This window comes from Ursus maritimus, unplaced genomic scaffold (genome assembly GCF_017311325.1).
Source record: "Ursus maritimus isolate PB19 unplaced genomic scaffold, ASM1731132v1 scaffold_13, whole genome shotgun sequence".
In the NCBI taxonomy this organism is placed as follows: Eukaryota; Metazoa; Chordata; class Mammalia; order Carnivora; family Ursidae; genus Ursus; species Ursus maritimus.
In genome coordinates, this window is record NW_024423675.1 from 34,236,240 (window position 1) to 34,253,231 (window position 16,992).

Sequence of the window (16,992 nt, forward strand, 5' to 3'; positions counted from 1 at the left end):
TGTAACCACTAATCTGACAGAGGAATCACTTTCTTGCTTTCCGTTGTAGTAATATTGCTGTTGAATTGATCTGTAAGCGAATTAATTTTGCTTGTTTTTGATCTTTATATAAATGCATGTGTATTTTTGTTAATTTTTCTTTTAATGGATTGTGGCAATTTAAAAAAGTCAACTAGGAGAGTAGTCTCAAAATTAAAGTAAAAGAATATGTATGTGCATGCCAGTGCATATCTTGGTCTATTATTCATCCTTTGCTACTTACTTACTTAGTTTTAATTAAATATTTGGGTATAGTAACTATTAGTTGTTTCATTTTTATCTGGTGTGTCAGCTCTGCATTCTTTTAATATTTGAAGTTAAGTTTTGAATTAAAGTTAATGTATTTTTAGTGGAGAGCATGAAGAAAGTACTTAACAGTTCTGTATCGTCATGATAGCATTAATATTCATGAGGTCTTTTTACAGTTAGAAAGAAATTATGTGCCGAGTGCCTGATGTCAAAGTTGAATCATTAAATGTTACTCATTTTCAGACCTCAATGAAGATTTTAATATATATTAAAATATTTTAATAGACTTTAGGTAACTTAATATCTTGCAGAGAAATGATTTTTTTTAAAAGTACAGATTATATATGAATACGTAATTTAGGGATAAAGATTTCCAACCTTACCTTGTTCCCATTAAGAATAATGCTAGAAGTTTCTTTTAATAGTATTGGATGCTAGACTTTTGACCTGCTTGTCCTTGGTTTGGAAATGGCCTAGTGCTGTTTATAGTTGTATAACTTTAGCACAAGTGGTTTCTATAGCTACTGTCCAGTGCCAGATGTAGAACAGTGGGAAGCTTTGATAAGGGGAGCAGGATTTTTAAACAAAAGCCGGACATGGGTAATTACCCTGACACTGAACTGAGGCCCTTTATATTCAGCACTGTCATTTACCTTTCATTTTACTCTCTACTGATTACAAGAAAGAGAATCTACCCACTGTTTTTCTCTTCCATCTCTTTGCCTTCTTCCTCTCACCTTATGTAAGAATGTATATCATAGCTTTAATCCATCTCAAGAATACAGGAGTGAGTCTTTCTTGACAAAGTTAGATGAGCTTTGTTCGTTTGGTGGCTTTCACTATGATGAGAGCATCATTGGTTTTCACTTATCATAGAATAAGTTTCATGAGCCATTTGTACTCAGTTGTTTGCAATGAAACTGCTATTTTGTATAAACTACTGTCACTCTGAGAATATAAATGACTTAAGGTTAATACTAGTGAGGTAGAAGAAATCATTATCTCATTATCAGGAACTGTCAGTAAGTAAAAAAGGACAACTTAAACCTGACCCATAATTATAATAGAAGCCATTTGGATTTCTTATGAATGGCTGTAGACTTCTATAGCTTTATCCCCAAACTGACATTTTTCTAGGGGATATCTCTTGTTTTTAAGTGGTAATTTTATACATTGATGATTATCCTCAGGTATTTTCATCAAAGTTTGGGAGATTCTATAAAAGTAACTTTTTTGGCAGTAAAAGGACACAGTGAGAGAGAACTTTGGCTTTAGTCAGAATGTGGATGGGGGTGGTGTGAGAGGTGAAGCAGGGGGTTGTTTATAGTAGAGGTTGGGGTTGGGGGGATCCAGTCTATAGTAGAGGGTGGGGTGGGGTAAGGAAGTTGAGGAAACTCATACCCGATAACTCCCTTTTTCTCTCTAAAGAAGGTTGTAAGTTTTTGCTGGGAGTGAATAAATGTATTAATGTAAGGTCTTGAGGACAGGTGAAATTTATTAAAGGTTCTATGAGAAATGAGAAACAAAACTGTGTCTTTTAATGATTTTTACATTCACGTACTTCTCATATTTTTGTATATTTTCTTTCCGACATGATTACATGTTCCCTGAGGGGAAAGCCCTGGCTTTCATCACTTAGCATGTGTTTATGGGACCATTTGTATAAGGTGATGAGGCTAAACTGAGGAAGTCATGGTCCTTATCCTTAGATACCTTGCACAGTAAGAGAAATGGTCACCCAACCCGTTCCAACCTTATGTGTTTGGTTCTGTAGTGATCTGGGCAAGGTGCATTGTGAACACCAGAGATCATCTACCTGAGAAAATGGTGCTCAAGTCAAGAGAGGAAGCAAAGGTACAGAGGCATGAGAGGGGCTGTGGAGCATTCAGAGACCCCTAGACATTTTAGCATGCCTGAAATACTAAGTATTTAGGGGGAGGAATGGTTGGAAGTGAAGCTGAACCCCAAAGAATGCCTACTCTATGAACAATATTTTGAGCAAAGGTACAGAGGCATGAGAGGGGTTGTGAAACATTCAGAGACCCCTAGACATTTTAGCATGACTGAAATACTAAGTATTTAGGGGGAGGAATGATTGGAAGTGAAGTTGAACCCCAAAGAATGCCTACTCTATGAACAATATTTTGAGCAAAGGTACAGAGGCATGAGAGGGGTTGTGGAGCATTCAGAGACCCCTAGACATTTTAGCATGACTGAAATACTAAGTATTTAGGGGGAGGAATGATTGGAAGCGAAGTTGAACCCCAAAGAGTGCCTACTACTGAAGGTCTTTACGTACCAAAGAACTTCAAGTTTATCCTTGAAGTTCACGGCAAGCCGTGAGGGATATTAGTTAGGAGAGTGGCAGAAGTTGGTGTTTTATGCAGGCAAGGTTGAGTTGCGGAGAGATATCTGTGGTACAAGGGTGGAGGCGCCTGGCATGGTCATGGAAAGATGACCAAGGTAGAATTGGAGATTGTAGAGGAGTTAATAGAATTGAGAGTTTTTGGGAAGGTAGATATGATAGGACTTGATGACTGACTGGATAATTGGGCTGAGGGTGACAGGAGTTAAGATAACTTCCAGAAATCTGTCTTGAGAAAATTGAGTGGATGGTAGTCTTTTTACAATGTTTTTCTCCTTTCCCCGCTGCTCCTGAAGCACTTGGCGCAGTGCTGCTTTCCTGGGCTACTGCTCTTGCAGTCTCCCAGCTGCTTTCGCTGCTTCTGCACTTTCCCTGCCATTGTATTTCCTACACAGTAGCCAGAGTGTCCTTTAGAATGTACATAGGTAACCTCTTACCTGTGATCTCATGGCACATTGGTAGTACATGTGACTCTGGAATGTAGAGAGATACTGAAGCTCCCCTGCTTAAAAAGTCATTAAGGACTTTCCATAAGCTTCAAGGCCAGCCTTGGGTCTATTTCTGGCACATCTCTCCCATTTTATTGTGTGTCACCTTTGCTTTTGTTGACCGAGTCTTAGCCACCCTGGCCTGTCTTCAGTTCCCAGAATGTATTTCTCTCTTTCTAGTCTCAGGGTTTTCTAACATTGTGTTTCCTCTCTCCTTGTGTTCCCTGTAGTGTTTTCTTCCCCTCTCTTTCTATAAGTTTATTTCCTCTTAGTTCTCAGATAAATATTACTTCTTAGGGAAGCCTTTTTTGTCCATGCTCTTCACCCCATCTAGCTAGCTGTCTCATATTCTTATGGTAACCTTTTCTTCCCAGTGTTTAATCACAGTTAGTAAGTATATGTTTGGGTATATGTTCTTTAATGTCTGTCTTCCACTAGCATATAAGCTCTGTGAATTCACAGATCTTGACGGTTTTGCTCAACTCAACAAATACTTAGGGAATGAATAATAACTGTTCCAGGATTATTTGGGGCCCTCTGGAATAAAAACAATCAAGTTCAATGATATTTAAATCATCTTTTTGAAGGAAGAGTAGGAACAGATAGTTATGGCTCACTAAAAGTTTTCTGTTTGAAAGTACACAGAATTTTGTCATTACCCTGACATTGCTCTTCAAAAATCAATGTTATGAAAACATTTGAGTCCCATGGTACCTAGGCCTCATTTCTAATGAGGAGCAAACCAAAAAGGCAGCCGAATCACTATATTGTGGAAAATCATAACACCTTCCCTCTGTTTAAGAAGATGATAATGAAGAATGGCAACTTTCTGGGAGAAAACAGTAATTAGAAGGATAGTTTAACCAAGTGGAGTTCTTAATGAAGAATCTTTAGTTCCTTTTAAGTCTGAGCAGTTTATGATGCTCAGTGTGAGAAACAGTCTTTCATGTCTGTACTCTCACAGTATAATTCACGGTGTCATTAGTTCCATTTAAAGTATCTGCTTCAAATGTTACTGCAAAACATATAATTTTGTTTCTTTTCTTGAGAATATATTCCCATTGAGATTAAAAATTATTAAATTGTAAGTGGCTGAAGTACTTTCCTTCTAATGTCTTCTTTTTGATGTAGAGTTGTAAAAATAATTGAATAAGGATTAATTTGAGTAAAGTCTAGTTTATGCACTTTTTCTTTCTTTGATTAGAGAATGATTTGCAGTTCTAGGTTGGACATGGATGACAGTGATATACTTTAGAGTCACCAAGGTAGATTTGTATTTGTATATTTCCACATCATTCTTTAAAAAATGAAATGGCCTGAATAAGTGCTAGTGTTTCTTGGAGGAAGATGGCTGTCTTGGTCATGCTGGTGCTCTGTGAGTCTAGACATTTACAGCAAGCAGGACTCAAAAACAGTGAGGGATCCACTGTCCTTGAAACCATCCTTAACCCACATCAGGGAATACCGTAAAGAAGGATTTATCTACTTCAGCCAGCAGAGGGCAGTGTACACATAAGAGTACACTACCAATTGTAAGGCTTCCTTTAGTTTCTTTGGCAAGTATGTTAAAATTCCTCGAGTGGTTTATGTTTAGAATTAGCAGTACTGATAGGACAGGAAATTGGCTGGGTGGGACAGTGGTTAAAGGCGTTCTGTCTAAAAGCTTGGATCAGAAATATGTGCTACCATAATGTTGCTGTTCTGTGAGGAATGTCCTCTAACTGTCAAACTCCATTTTGAATGACCCACTAATCTATCATGTGGGAAGTTAACTCTTTAACTATTGTTTTGATATAATTTCTACTAAAAAAAAGAAGTTCGATGGAAAAAGCATGGGTTCCAAAGTCTGACCTAGGCCATAATTCTGCAAATGCTGTTTACTGGCTGTGTGATCTGTGGCAAATTACTTAAATTCATTCAGTTTCCATTTCCTTATCTGCAAAATTTACATAATGATTTGCTAGGAAAAGATACGGAAGATAATTGACTTTTGTAAAACATATAGTTGTAAGTATAAGTTGCTTTCTTGAATCAGAACTTATTTCTTGTCACATTTATGCTATTTATCTTACAAGGTTAAGTGATAGGTTTGAAAGCAGTATAATTCCATTATGTAGCTGTCTGAGGCTAGTACAAATTTTCTTGCAGAAACTCTGGTATAAAAAAATGATATGTTCAATAAAGGGTTAATATCCAAAATATATAAAGAATTTATAAAGCTCAACACCAGAAAAAAAGCAACCTGATTATAAAATAGACAGAGGACCTGAATAGATGTTTTTCCAAAGAAGACATGCAGATGGCCAACAGACACGTGAAAAGATGCTCAACATCACTAATCATCAGGGAAATACAAATCAAAACCACAATGAGATGTCATCTTACACCAGTCAGAATGGCTAGTATCAAAATGATAAGAAATAACAAATGGTGGCAAGGATGTGGAGAAACAGGAGTCCTCGTTCACTGTTGGCGGGAATGTAAATTGGTGCAAGCACTGTGGAAAACAGTATGGAAAACAATACTTTTCCTCAAAAATTAAAAATAGAAATATCGTATGATCCAATAATTCCACTACTGAGTATTTACCCAAAAAGATTAAAAACATGAATTTGAAAAGATATATGCACCTCTATGTTTATTGCAGCATTATTTACAATAGCCAAAACATAGAAACAACCCAAGACTCTGTCAATCGATGAATGAATAAAGAAGATCTGGTGTATATATACAGTGAAATACTATGCAGCCATAAAAAAGGATGCACTTTTTGCCATTTGTGACAATATGGATGGACCTAGAGGGTATTATGCTAAGTGAAATCAGACAGAGAAAGGCAAACCCTATATGATTTCACCTAGCTGTGGAATCTAAAAAACAAATAAACAAACTGACTCTTAAATACAGAGAACAAACTGGTGGTTACCAGAGGGGAAGTGGTTGGGAGGGTTGAGCAAAATAAGTGAAGGGGATTAAGAGGTACAAACTTGTATTTATAAAATAAATAGGTGATGGCAATGAAGACATGTACAACATAGGGAGTATAGTCAATAATATTGTTGTGTGGTGACTGATGGTAATAGACACTTATTGTGGTGAGCATTGAGTAATGTATAAAATTTTTGAATCACTATGTTGTTCACCTGAAACTAATATAATACTGTATATCCACTATACTTCAGTAATAAAAATTTTTTTAAAGATTTTATTTATTTATTCGACAGAGATAGAGATAGCCAGCGAGAGAGGGAACACAAGCAGGGGGAGTGGGAGAGGAAGAAGCAGGCTCATAGTGGAGGATCCCACAATGCTGGGATCATGCCCTGAGCCGAAGGCAGACGCTTAACCGCTGTGCCACCCAGGCGCCCCCAGTAATAAAAATTTTTTAAATGGTGTCTAAGAAATAGTGTAATCAATAATCTTAATATTTTATTCATAACTCCTTAACTACTAACATGCTCCAAAATGTAAACTGTTATGAAATTTGGGAAAGGTAGTCTGTAATCGTTCACTGCTGTAGTTTTCTCTCTGGGCATTTCCTAATTCTTTGTGTGTTTTTATTTTCCATGAAATACTTTCTTGCTTACTAAAAATTGGTAGAACTCAGGTCTTAGGATACATAGATGATACAATAATTCATAGTGATAGACAGATTTGGATGTGTTAGGGAAACCAGCAGTCAAACACTGGGGCAAGCTTGAGTTATGAGGGACATCAAGGGTTGTGTTGCTTGAGGATACCCTTCTCCTTTTAGGTAAACACTTTGGTCTTCGAGATATGGAGTTGAAAAAAAAGTCTGCAGATATTCTTGGTTGAGATGGGCAGGGAATGTGAATAGAGAGGAGTCATGAAAAGGTGATGAAAAATATGTAGAGTTGAATATCATCATCTCAAGTGTGAGCCCTGATAAACTAAAGATAGGATGAAAGAAAAAAGAAAAAACATATCAAGTTTGCCATTTTCTTCAGCATCAAGGTAACATAAATTCTGAACAGTTGCAAATAGATTTCATATGGAAAGGGTATATTTCAAATGTGTATCATTCTTAGGTGTATGATAGTTACATGTATGGCATATATGTGATAATGTGTGGTAGACCACAGATAATACTGAATGTTTCATGTGGAACATTTTATGAACCATGATATTTTCACTTGGATGAAAATGGTAGCTGACATTCCTGGAGTGTCTTGCTTACCCTGAGCAGGACTTAACACTGCTAGGTAATGGAGCAGCTCTTGCCAGATCTCTGACTGCACAAGAGATTGGGAGCTTTTGGTTTTTCCAGGAGTTTTTGTTATGAATGTCTTATTTCACAATCAGCCTCGTAGAAGAAGGCATTCCAGCACGGGACCCAAGCACATTATTCTGTACTCCCTGAGAGATAAAGAAAATAGGAATTTTTTTCCTCCCAGAGGTTGCATCTCTAAGGCTATAGCCTTTCCTAACTTCTTCTAGGAGCATATATTTCTCTGCCTCTAGATCCCTATACCACTGAGCACATGGTCTGGTAGGGGCTTATTTTGCTTTTACTCTATTCTTTGGAAGTCTTGAGGTGTAAACTACTCAGATAAATATACCATAGGTAGTACATATTTTCTTTTTCTTTTTTTTTTTTTTTAAAGATTTTAATTATTTGAGAGAGCAATAGAGCATGAGCAGGGTGGAAGGGCAGAGGGAGAGGGAGAAGCAGACTCCCCACTGAGCAGGGAGCCCAACTTGGGGCTCGATCCCAGAATCGCAGGATCATGACCTGAGCCGAAGGCAGACACTTAACCAACTGAGCCACCCAGGTGCCCACGTAGTACATGTTTTCTTGATAACCATTAATTAGCATAGGTTTTAATTATTACTTTTGGGTTTTCCAGGCTCCTGCTGTTCATTTCCAGTCTGTTACTCTGATCGTCATATTTTCTGCTATTTATCACTAGTTTGTCCTATTTATGTCCTTTAGTTCAAAGACAAGCTATTTTGTTAAGCTGTCTCTTTGGTCTATGAGGAAGCTTATGTCCCATTGTGTTTCATCTTTTGTATCCTACTTCTGCTTCCCTCTGCGAGCTGTGTAGTTGGCAGTGTAGATGGTCTAGACCCACTAGCAACTGAGCCTGAGTTGGTCTCCAGCCTGTCCTCAGCTGTCTTACTCTAAGCCTGCATGCTGGAATCTATCTTCTCTTCTTCATCCCTTTAGCTCCAGAACGCTCCCTGAAGTAGTCCACAGTGCATTTCGACATAGAGGTGATCATGCATGGCCTGGAGGCCTCACAGGGAGAGGAGAAGACAGAAGGCAGAGCTGGGAAGGACCTCACTGCTTGGCGGTGTTGTGATTCCTCCTATGTGAGAGAGGAAATGGAGAGGACATTCAGCAAACTGACGTGCAGTTGAATCTGACTCCCAGACAGTAAGGGGAAAGCCTCAGAATTGGGGAGAGTTTGAACCCATTTGAATTTTAGCCAGAAATGCTGGCATATTAGATTTGCATTTGAACAAGTTGAGTTTGGTCTCAGTAAGGAAAATAGACTGGAGAGGGAGCCACTGAAGGCATGGCAACTGGCTGTTTAGGGGGAATAGGCAAGGAGAGATGAGGAAGCTCTAGTGCTGGCATTGTGGGCAAAGAGAAGTGGATTTGAGATATTTAGGCTGCAGATTGGAAGATTTGAGGTCTGACTCAATGGGAGATGAAAAGGTAGAGGCATTCGAGCCAGGCTGATTTCGATGATGAGGTGGAAAATGGCGCACGGAGCTGTGAGAAGTAGAGCAGCAGGAGAGATGTCGGCATCCGGACAGAGCTCTGAACATAACCAAGTACTGACATTTCTGCCAGGATTGAGCTAACATAGCTCAGGACGTGGACGTGTTTTCTGGAGATCTTATCTGGTATAAGGACAGAAGTTAGAATACCTGGAGGAGCACATTGCTGGCATATCCCTTCCTTTCAGCTGACTCTTCAGTCAGACTTCTGATGAAAGTTGAAATGCATAAACCAAGGTTAAATGCTGGATTGTTCTGTATTGCCACTGAATAGTCCTGAGATGTGGACCAGACTGGAGTCCTCTAAAGTCAACGTTACTCCTAGGGTTATGGTATTCCTCAGCCATCCTTGTGGCTCCCTAGAGGTCCCCCAGGTATAAAAATTTTGTGTCATTGAAATAATCCTCTTAGTTGCTAGAACTAAGTTAATAGTACTTGAGATCCAGTTCTGTTGCTTTGTGGGTAGGCAACTCAGCTATCAAAGCCTTAGTTTATCACCTGAATCCCCAGAGGTGCTCCTTCTTGAGTTGAGGGAAGAGTTAGCTCTTTTGGAGAAACCCTCATTATGTTGCAGTTGAGAGTATGATATCAGGGGTCAATTAAACCTGTGCTTAAATCCTAGCTGTGTCACTTACCAGCTGTGCTCTCTTGGGCCCGTACTCTTTAATTCCTCATCTGTAAGGGATGCTAGTAGTACTTATCTCTTAGAGCTGATGAGTTTATATAGGACAGTTGTATAGTTTTGGACCCATAATGAATACCTAGAGAATGCCACCTTTCATTTGGTATTCTTTAATCATATACCTACAGGTTGATCAGATAAGATTTATCTTTTATCTTTTGGAAGTTATATAGCCTGAAATTTGTAACCATTGGCATGTTCTTGTGTGCTTGTAGGAGTGTATAATACACTTAGTGTCATAAAATTTAAGTGGTATGTTTTAAATTTTATACTCTACCTTTATTTTCATGGTTTATTTTTTTAATGGCATGATTGTAAGAAGCAATACAGCATGAAGGTTAAGAGCTCAGTTTCTGGAGATGTGTTTATATCTTGGCTTTTTTATTCAAGAGTTGCGTGACCGTGGGCAAGCTAGTTAACCTTTCTGTGCCTCAGTTTCCTCATCTGTAAAATGGAGACAATTAGAGTGTTGTTCTTACACTGTCATTATAAGGATTGAATGAATCCATATATATAAAGTACTTGGAACAGTGCCTGGTACAAACGTACGTAGCCCTATACCTGTTATTGGGTCATATAGTTAAAGTGCTTCAGGCATGGTAGTTTTTTCTCCCTGTGCCGAGAAAACAGATGTTGTTACTTCTTACGGTCTGTAGGGTAGTATTTTTCTTTTCACTAATTCTCTTACTGAACTTGCTGAGGTACTTATCAAATGGCGAGATAGCAGGCACAGCAGGAGTATGGGAAAGGGGTTCCAGTCCAAGGTGGTGGGCTGACAATGCAGGTTGACCTGTGTTCTTCCTGAGACCATGAAAAAGATAATGAAACTCACAAGAAAATGAAGCCTTCACAGGAGAGAAAGCAAGAGAGATGAACCAACAAAATTCTTAGGAACGGAAAGTAGAATCCTGTGGATAATTGAAATGGAACGCAGGCTGCAACATGGAATGGCAGAAGGGGGCCACAGGGAAGCCCTTTTTTTCTTTTTTTGTAATGAATCAGGAAATCTGGGCACGTTTAATTTGTATTTTGTATTTTTTTTTTTAAATCTGTGGCAAATAGTTTCTGAATAAACAAATCAGCCAATGTAATTCTATTTTGGCTACACCTGGGCTTTTATTAAGAATTAGATATGAGGAAAAGGACGAAGATATTCATCTCATACAGGAATAAGGAGAAACGTAAAAATATTTTGAAGATTGTTGTATTCCAGATATATTTGTAGATACCATTTTGATACTGAAACCGGGATAAAAAATCAGGCTTTGTATTTTCTAATTGTGTCTTTACGTCTTTCTCAAAATCACATCAACTTGCATGCAGTGGAATCTGAATTAACAGAAATTCATTGGAAGTGAGATTTTATTTCCGATTCTATTTTTTTCACAGTTTGAGATGGCTAGTGAAATTAGATGAGAAGCTCATCAGCCCTAAATTTTCGAAGGTGAAGTAGAACATTCTAACCCAGATCTATATTTCCAGTGCCCAAACATCAGTCTGAGCCCTAGTCCTTCCTTGTCTCTTGACGTCTGAAAGTGTGGAAATCACTTGTTTAGCCTCTTCATCTACTGTGGTTACTTAAAGCTGCCAGGAATAGATTATTTCATGAACTGAATATGGATATACCTCCAAACAGTTTTATTTCTCTGTATGATGTCATGCAAAGTCATACAAAAGCAATCGCTTGTTGTTAAATATCTTTGGAGTAGAAGCTTCCTTGTGTGAGGATTTTTACAGTCACTGGTGATTTCAGTTTGTGCTGAACTGGGAATATGAAGATGCACGTGGTTGACTCGACTTGTGTTGCCCGGAGTGCTTCTCTTTGTCCTCTCTGGATTTCTTTTTTCCCAGCAAAAAGTATTTGTTCTCTCTGTGCAGAGGATTGTTGTGTGGATCACACGAGGTGAAGCACCTGAAAACACTTTTGGATACGCAAGCATGATACAGATACAGAGAGTATTTCTAATTCAGATAATAAAGAAAAACGTACACCAGAGGGCGGGATTTTGCTTAAAGTAAATGACTGCTCTGGTTTCCTGCTAACTAAAGAAGTAACTCAGACATCTTTGTTTTCTATATTTTTCAACCAACCAGAACCGGGACCAGTATTCACATCTGTTAAGTGATCACTTTCTACCATACCAAGGTCATAATTCCTTCCGTGAGAAATATTTCAGTGGCGTTACAAAAAGAATTGCCAAGGAAGAGAAATCTAGCCAAGAGTGAAAATTAAGATTTTGACAATGGAAAGAGTAAGGATTTAACAGAAAAGACATCTGGATGTGAACTTCCATGTATGATACAGATAACATACTGTTTTAAATAATTTTATATAATGAAATAAATACAACAAAGTAAATTGAACAATTCTTTTACAATTAACTTTGTTTTATAGATTATTTTGTTGTATGTGGTCTTTGGAACCTTATTTAATTTATATTTGTACTTTCAAGTATTATGGAAATTGAAAACAGTTATATTTTTGGTAATTAATTTGGAAGGGGAACTGATATTGTTGACTTTTTAAACAGATACCTGCCGAATATATTACAAGCAGTTAACTAACCATGGTTAAGAATTTATTCATTCAGTAGGTTCGTTTATTGGTTTCTGATTGTAATTGATTTACGGTGCCACTAATAAAGGTTACTGAGTATTCCTAAAATTGTGTTGTATTCGCTGCTTTTCACGGGGGATGTGATAAAGGAAATGAATTTTTATTTATAAATTCCGGACTAGTATGTAATGACAGTGATAATGGTAAGGAGGAGAAAGGCTAGGACCTGGCAACCTGAAAAGCTCCCCAACTCCTTGAGGCCTGTCCACATCTGAAGCTCGTCTGTACCTTGGACTTGCTGCTGCATTCCTAGACCTTGACTGTCGGTCAAGTTAACTACCCACAATTTTTGGTTTAGAAAGTAACTGATAGTTAAGAGCAGTTAACAACAACACAAATCCTTGATGGTTCCCTAATGGTATTAAGCCTAATCAAGAGCTCTTTGAAATAGAAGCTATATTTTTCTTGAAGGAGAAACTTTGCTGAGTCTACATTGTGTCCATCATGAAAATATCTTGTTTGAAAACCACTCTACCCATTAATTCAGGATGCTAATAGCTTTCCTGCTCTCAGTGGTCAAATGTACCTCAGCAGGGCAGCAGTAAATGGATCCTCTCCTTCTAACCATAGCCTCTTTTTATTTATGCTATTACTATTATTATTATTATTTTAGTGTTACTGCTGGCTTCTATTGACTCCTGATTTGAATCTGCATGGCTTAGGACCTCCAAAAGACCAGTGCTGCCCAAGCAGGGAGAGAGAGAGAGAGAGAGAGAGAGAGAGAGAGAGAGAAGGCCATCTGCATAATTCTCTCTCCTTTTCTCGTCCTGCAGCCCTGCATCTCAGCAGCAGATCTCAAACATTTCAGTGATTGTTTTGTTTGGGTTTCTGGATGTGATTTGTGGTACACTGGGGAAAATCTAAAAGTATTCAAGGATAATTTATTTTCACTATTTCTGTTATAAACCATTTATTTAAAATTTTTTGAGGTTATATGGAGGGTGAGTTTGCGACTCTGTAGCTGACTAAATTTGGAATATGAGATTTTAGCCTTGTCCCATATTTTTGCTTATCACAAAAATTAGCCCAGATAGTTCTGGAAAAGTTACAACCTTAATTTTAGTCACTTTGTCCTTAAAAATTATATAACATTAAAAAAAAATATTTCAAATTATTTCTAATTACTACCAATTGAGGTCTTCTGATTCTTAGTTCTTTATCATCTTCATCGTCAAGGTCAATATCACTAGGTAGGCTCAGAGTGTAAATGTGTGTAGTTATTTTGAAGTTGGTACTCAGAAGTGAAAAAGAAACCTGATCACTTTCAACCAATTTTGATTTTAGAACAGAGGTCTCGACTCCTCTTATTCTAAAAAAAAAGGCTTTATTTTTTGGCATCAGGATCTTATTACTTTCTGCATAAGTTATAGCAGATCATTTCCAGGAGTGTTTTGGTTGTATGCGTGTTCCCCATGCACGTACCGGGAGGAATATGCCCTAGCAAAGTGCCTGCATTTTGGATAGTCCTGTAGTATGAATTTATAGTGTAATCTGTGTGTGAACCCTAGGTGGTCTGTTGGCTGGCCTGTTTCATGTATATAATATGACAAAATCTATCATTTTGTTTCTGGCACATATTAAATATCCATAAAATCCAGATGGGTACCTTAGTGGTATTTCATCAGAAGTAACCTTTTTCCTATCCATTCTGGTGGGGATTTGTTTTTGCTGTGATAGCTGGGAGGAAATAGTAGAGTGGATGGTGTTTGGTGTGTTTAGCCAGAGTGGCCAGCAGATTTAAAAAAAAATAAAATCTGCTACAAGTTTCTCAGCCGCTTCCTGCCCATAGTGACCTAGGTTTTGGCCAGCTCACCACTAACTTCCTTATGACTAATTCTTTAAATACAAAGATTGAGCAATAAAACATTTCAAACTTTAAATTCTGGGAGGTAAGTCAGTGTTACCATTATTTCCTTATGGAGAAAACTCACCTAAAATTTGAGATTCCCTTCATATTTAAGAAAAGTGGTGATTACAACTAGAAAGAACCGTATTTCAAGTTCGTTGGGATAGTCGAGTATGAGTTAACAGACCAGATGCATTGTAGTGAATGTGTTTATATTATTGGATGAAAAATGTGCTTTAGAAGTTTGAGACTTAGAAACAGCTTTTGAGGTAATATGTTTTATACTCTTATAATTAAATTAAAGAAGCAGGGGTTTGACTTTTTTTTTTAGCATCAGGAAATTAGATATTAAGGTTGTATTATCTAGATGCCAATATAAGCAAATCTGGCTCTTGAATCAAAGGCCTCAGTTGTTTTGAGTTAGGAGAACTCCTGACATCCTATGTTGGAAGTATTATCAGGTATTGATAATCCAGAGAAATATGGAATTAAATATAATGTTTATGTGTTGGAAATTGAATGTGACATTTTTTGGGAAATGATCTTTCTGCACCATTTTAGTCTCCGTAGAAAAGCACAGTGGAAATCAGCTGATGTTAATGGTTCTACTAGAAAAAAAAATTCTTTGTAGCTAATGCAGGGCATAAGTAAATAAATTCATTAATGGAGTATAGGGGTGGAAATGGAGGTGGGTGTTGCTGAGAAAATTGATGACCTCATTGTTGATTTTCCTGTTTGACCAAAAGGGAATAAATTATACCAGAATAAGGATTTTGGCTCTTTTTACAAGAGCATGGTTTTGCTCCATTATAAAGTTATTTAGAAAACTAAACACTTGTAAGAATCTTTTTTCTTAGAAGGATTGTATTCATAGAATAAGTGAAGTCTACTTTCATTTCCAACTCACCCACTCCCATTTTTCTCGGTTATTTATCAAGTAATGTGGTTTGTAATCCAAACAAAAAAAAGTGCCTTAATCCAGAACATACACATGGACACAATAACACTAGACTGATGATGTTTGTACTTTACTAAAACATTGAGATCTTCTCTAAAACAGAGTGGTTTGAGAACATAAGGTCTAGAGTGTAAAGAATTGTAATGGAATGATAAACATATCTGTGATTCTATCTAGCCATAGAATCATAGAGACAGCACATTCCTGTCTATCCTTTGGGGTGAAAAAGCTTACTAGGGAACCTGACCCTATTTCCTTAACAGAGGCCTGCCTCAGGATGTTCATATGTTTCACTGTGTGGGATAAGCAAATTGACGTTTAGACATAACTGAGACCAACCTGGAATTTGGCTCTTATCCCTTCCTTCCTAAGCCATTGAAGACAGGCTCTTAGGGGAATGGAAGCTAAATTGTCATGGCAGTTTCTTAAGAAGCCTGGGTCATGGAACAAAATGGAGCTTAATAGATGAAATGTTAAGATAAGCCAGGCTCACTTTCTGTAACTGCTAGCCTTATTTCTCAGGATATTAGGATGTACTCAGTATATTTTTGTCCTAGAATTTGAATGTTCTTACTAAGATAATATTGCAGTGATGCCAAACTGAATTGCCTAAAATGGAATCTGCTTTGACCTAGGCCTTCAAAATCTCTCCTTTAATCATGCCTTCCTGACTCTCTCCTGAGGGCTCTTTGGAAGAACTATATTTTGTCTAACATCCAGCAGTGAAGATTAGCTGGGTTTATGGGTGAAGTTAGTCAAATTAATAATAAAAAGGCTGTGGAGAAAATTAGAATTGAAAACTCTAAATGGTACTCGCGTTGGGTTTTTTTTTTTATTAAAGATTTTATTTTATTTATTCGACAGAGATAGAGACAGCCAGCGAGAGAGGGAACACAAGCAGGGGGAGTGGGAGAGGAAGAAGCAGGCTCATAGCGGAGGAGCCTGACGTGGGGCTCGATCCCATAACTCCGGGATCACGCCCTGAGCCGAAGGCAGACGCTTAACCGCTGTGCCACCCAGGCGCCCCTCGAGTTGGGTTTTGATGAACTGTACAAATATTTCATCTAATGTGTTGTAAGTTTGTAAAGTGGATCAAGATGGTCACAACCAGTACTGGTAAGCTTTAGAAATCTGTGAAAGCTCCTTAAATATGTATTTATTTATTTGTAAATCATGGCTGGAGTATCTCACACAAGTCTCAGTGCTACCAGCACAAACATCAAAACTTTCTATTTTTGCATTATCATATTTTTCTACAACTTACCCCTGTGAGGAAACAATTCTCCATAGATATCTTGCATCTCTGTGTATCTAAGGAGATACTGACACCCAGTACCCTAGACTGCCTTTCTGGGGATGTGGGAGCACTATTGACAGATAGTGTTTCCACCTCACCTGCCCACTCCCCCTTCTGTAAAAACTATTAGAAACTACTGTGCTTTTACCAAAGTTGAACACCTGAGCCATCCGACCTCCTGTTTCCATTGTGGTGAAGATGAAACAGACTCCTAACTATCATGGTGAGAAGGGCCCAACAAGTCTCATTGTCAGATTGAATTGGTATATTCAAAAGTGCAGCTGGCTTCGCCCCAGTGGCAATTTGGATTAATATGAAAAAGTGATAGCTATTTGGGGAAAACTTTCTCTCTCGTACCGTTGCCCAAGACAAAGGCACCGGCTCAGTGGCGTCCTTGATTCATAAAGGTTACGTTCTGGGGGTTTAAAAATACATTTAGGTTGTTGCATTTAGGACATTCCTTCAAATCTGCCTCTTTCGCTGTTGAACTGGCTATACGATAGCCCAGCGGTCTTCAGAGGGCTGCTATGGCTGTTGAATCTCAGTGCCAGATATCAGAAATGGAAATGGAAGTGGTTGGCCAGGTCAGTGGGCACAGCCAAAGCTATTCTCATACCTCCAGCCAATACTCTCCTTGCTAAGCCTTGTTTTATTTTTACTGACTCTTAGGCTACTACTAGTGACCTAGGGTTTGGTCTGTCAC

The 16,992-nt window shown here is 38.0% G+C and overlaps 1 protein-coding gene across 3 annotated transcripts in view; it reads left to right on the forward strand.

Annotated features, from left to right (window-relative positions):
• The window catches only part of TRMT11 (tRNA methyltransferase 11 homolog), a 57,306-nt gene extending 45,070 nt beyond the window's left edge, over positions 1–12,236 (forward strand). For all 3 annotated transcript variants that reach the window (XM_008691131.2, XM_008691132.2, XM_040627777.1), the window contains one exon: positions 11,666–12,236. In XM_008691131.2, the coding sequence (XP_008689353.1) occupies positions 11,666–11,797 (132 nt within the window). In that variant the 3' untranslated portion in view covers positions 11,798–12,236. The remainder of the gene's footprint in view (positions 1–11,665) is intronic.
• The last annotated feature ends 4,756 nt before the right edge of the window (positions 12,237–16,992 follow it).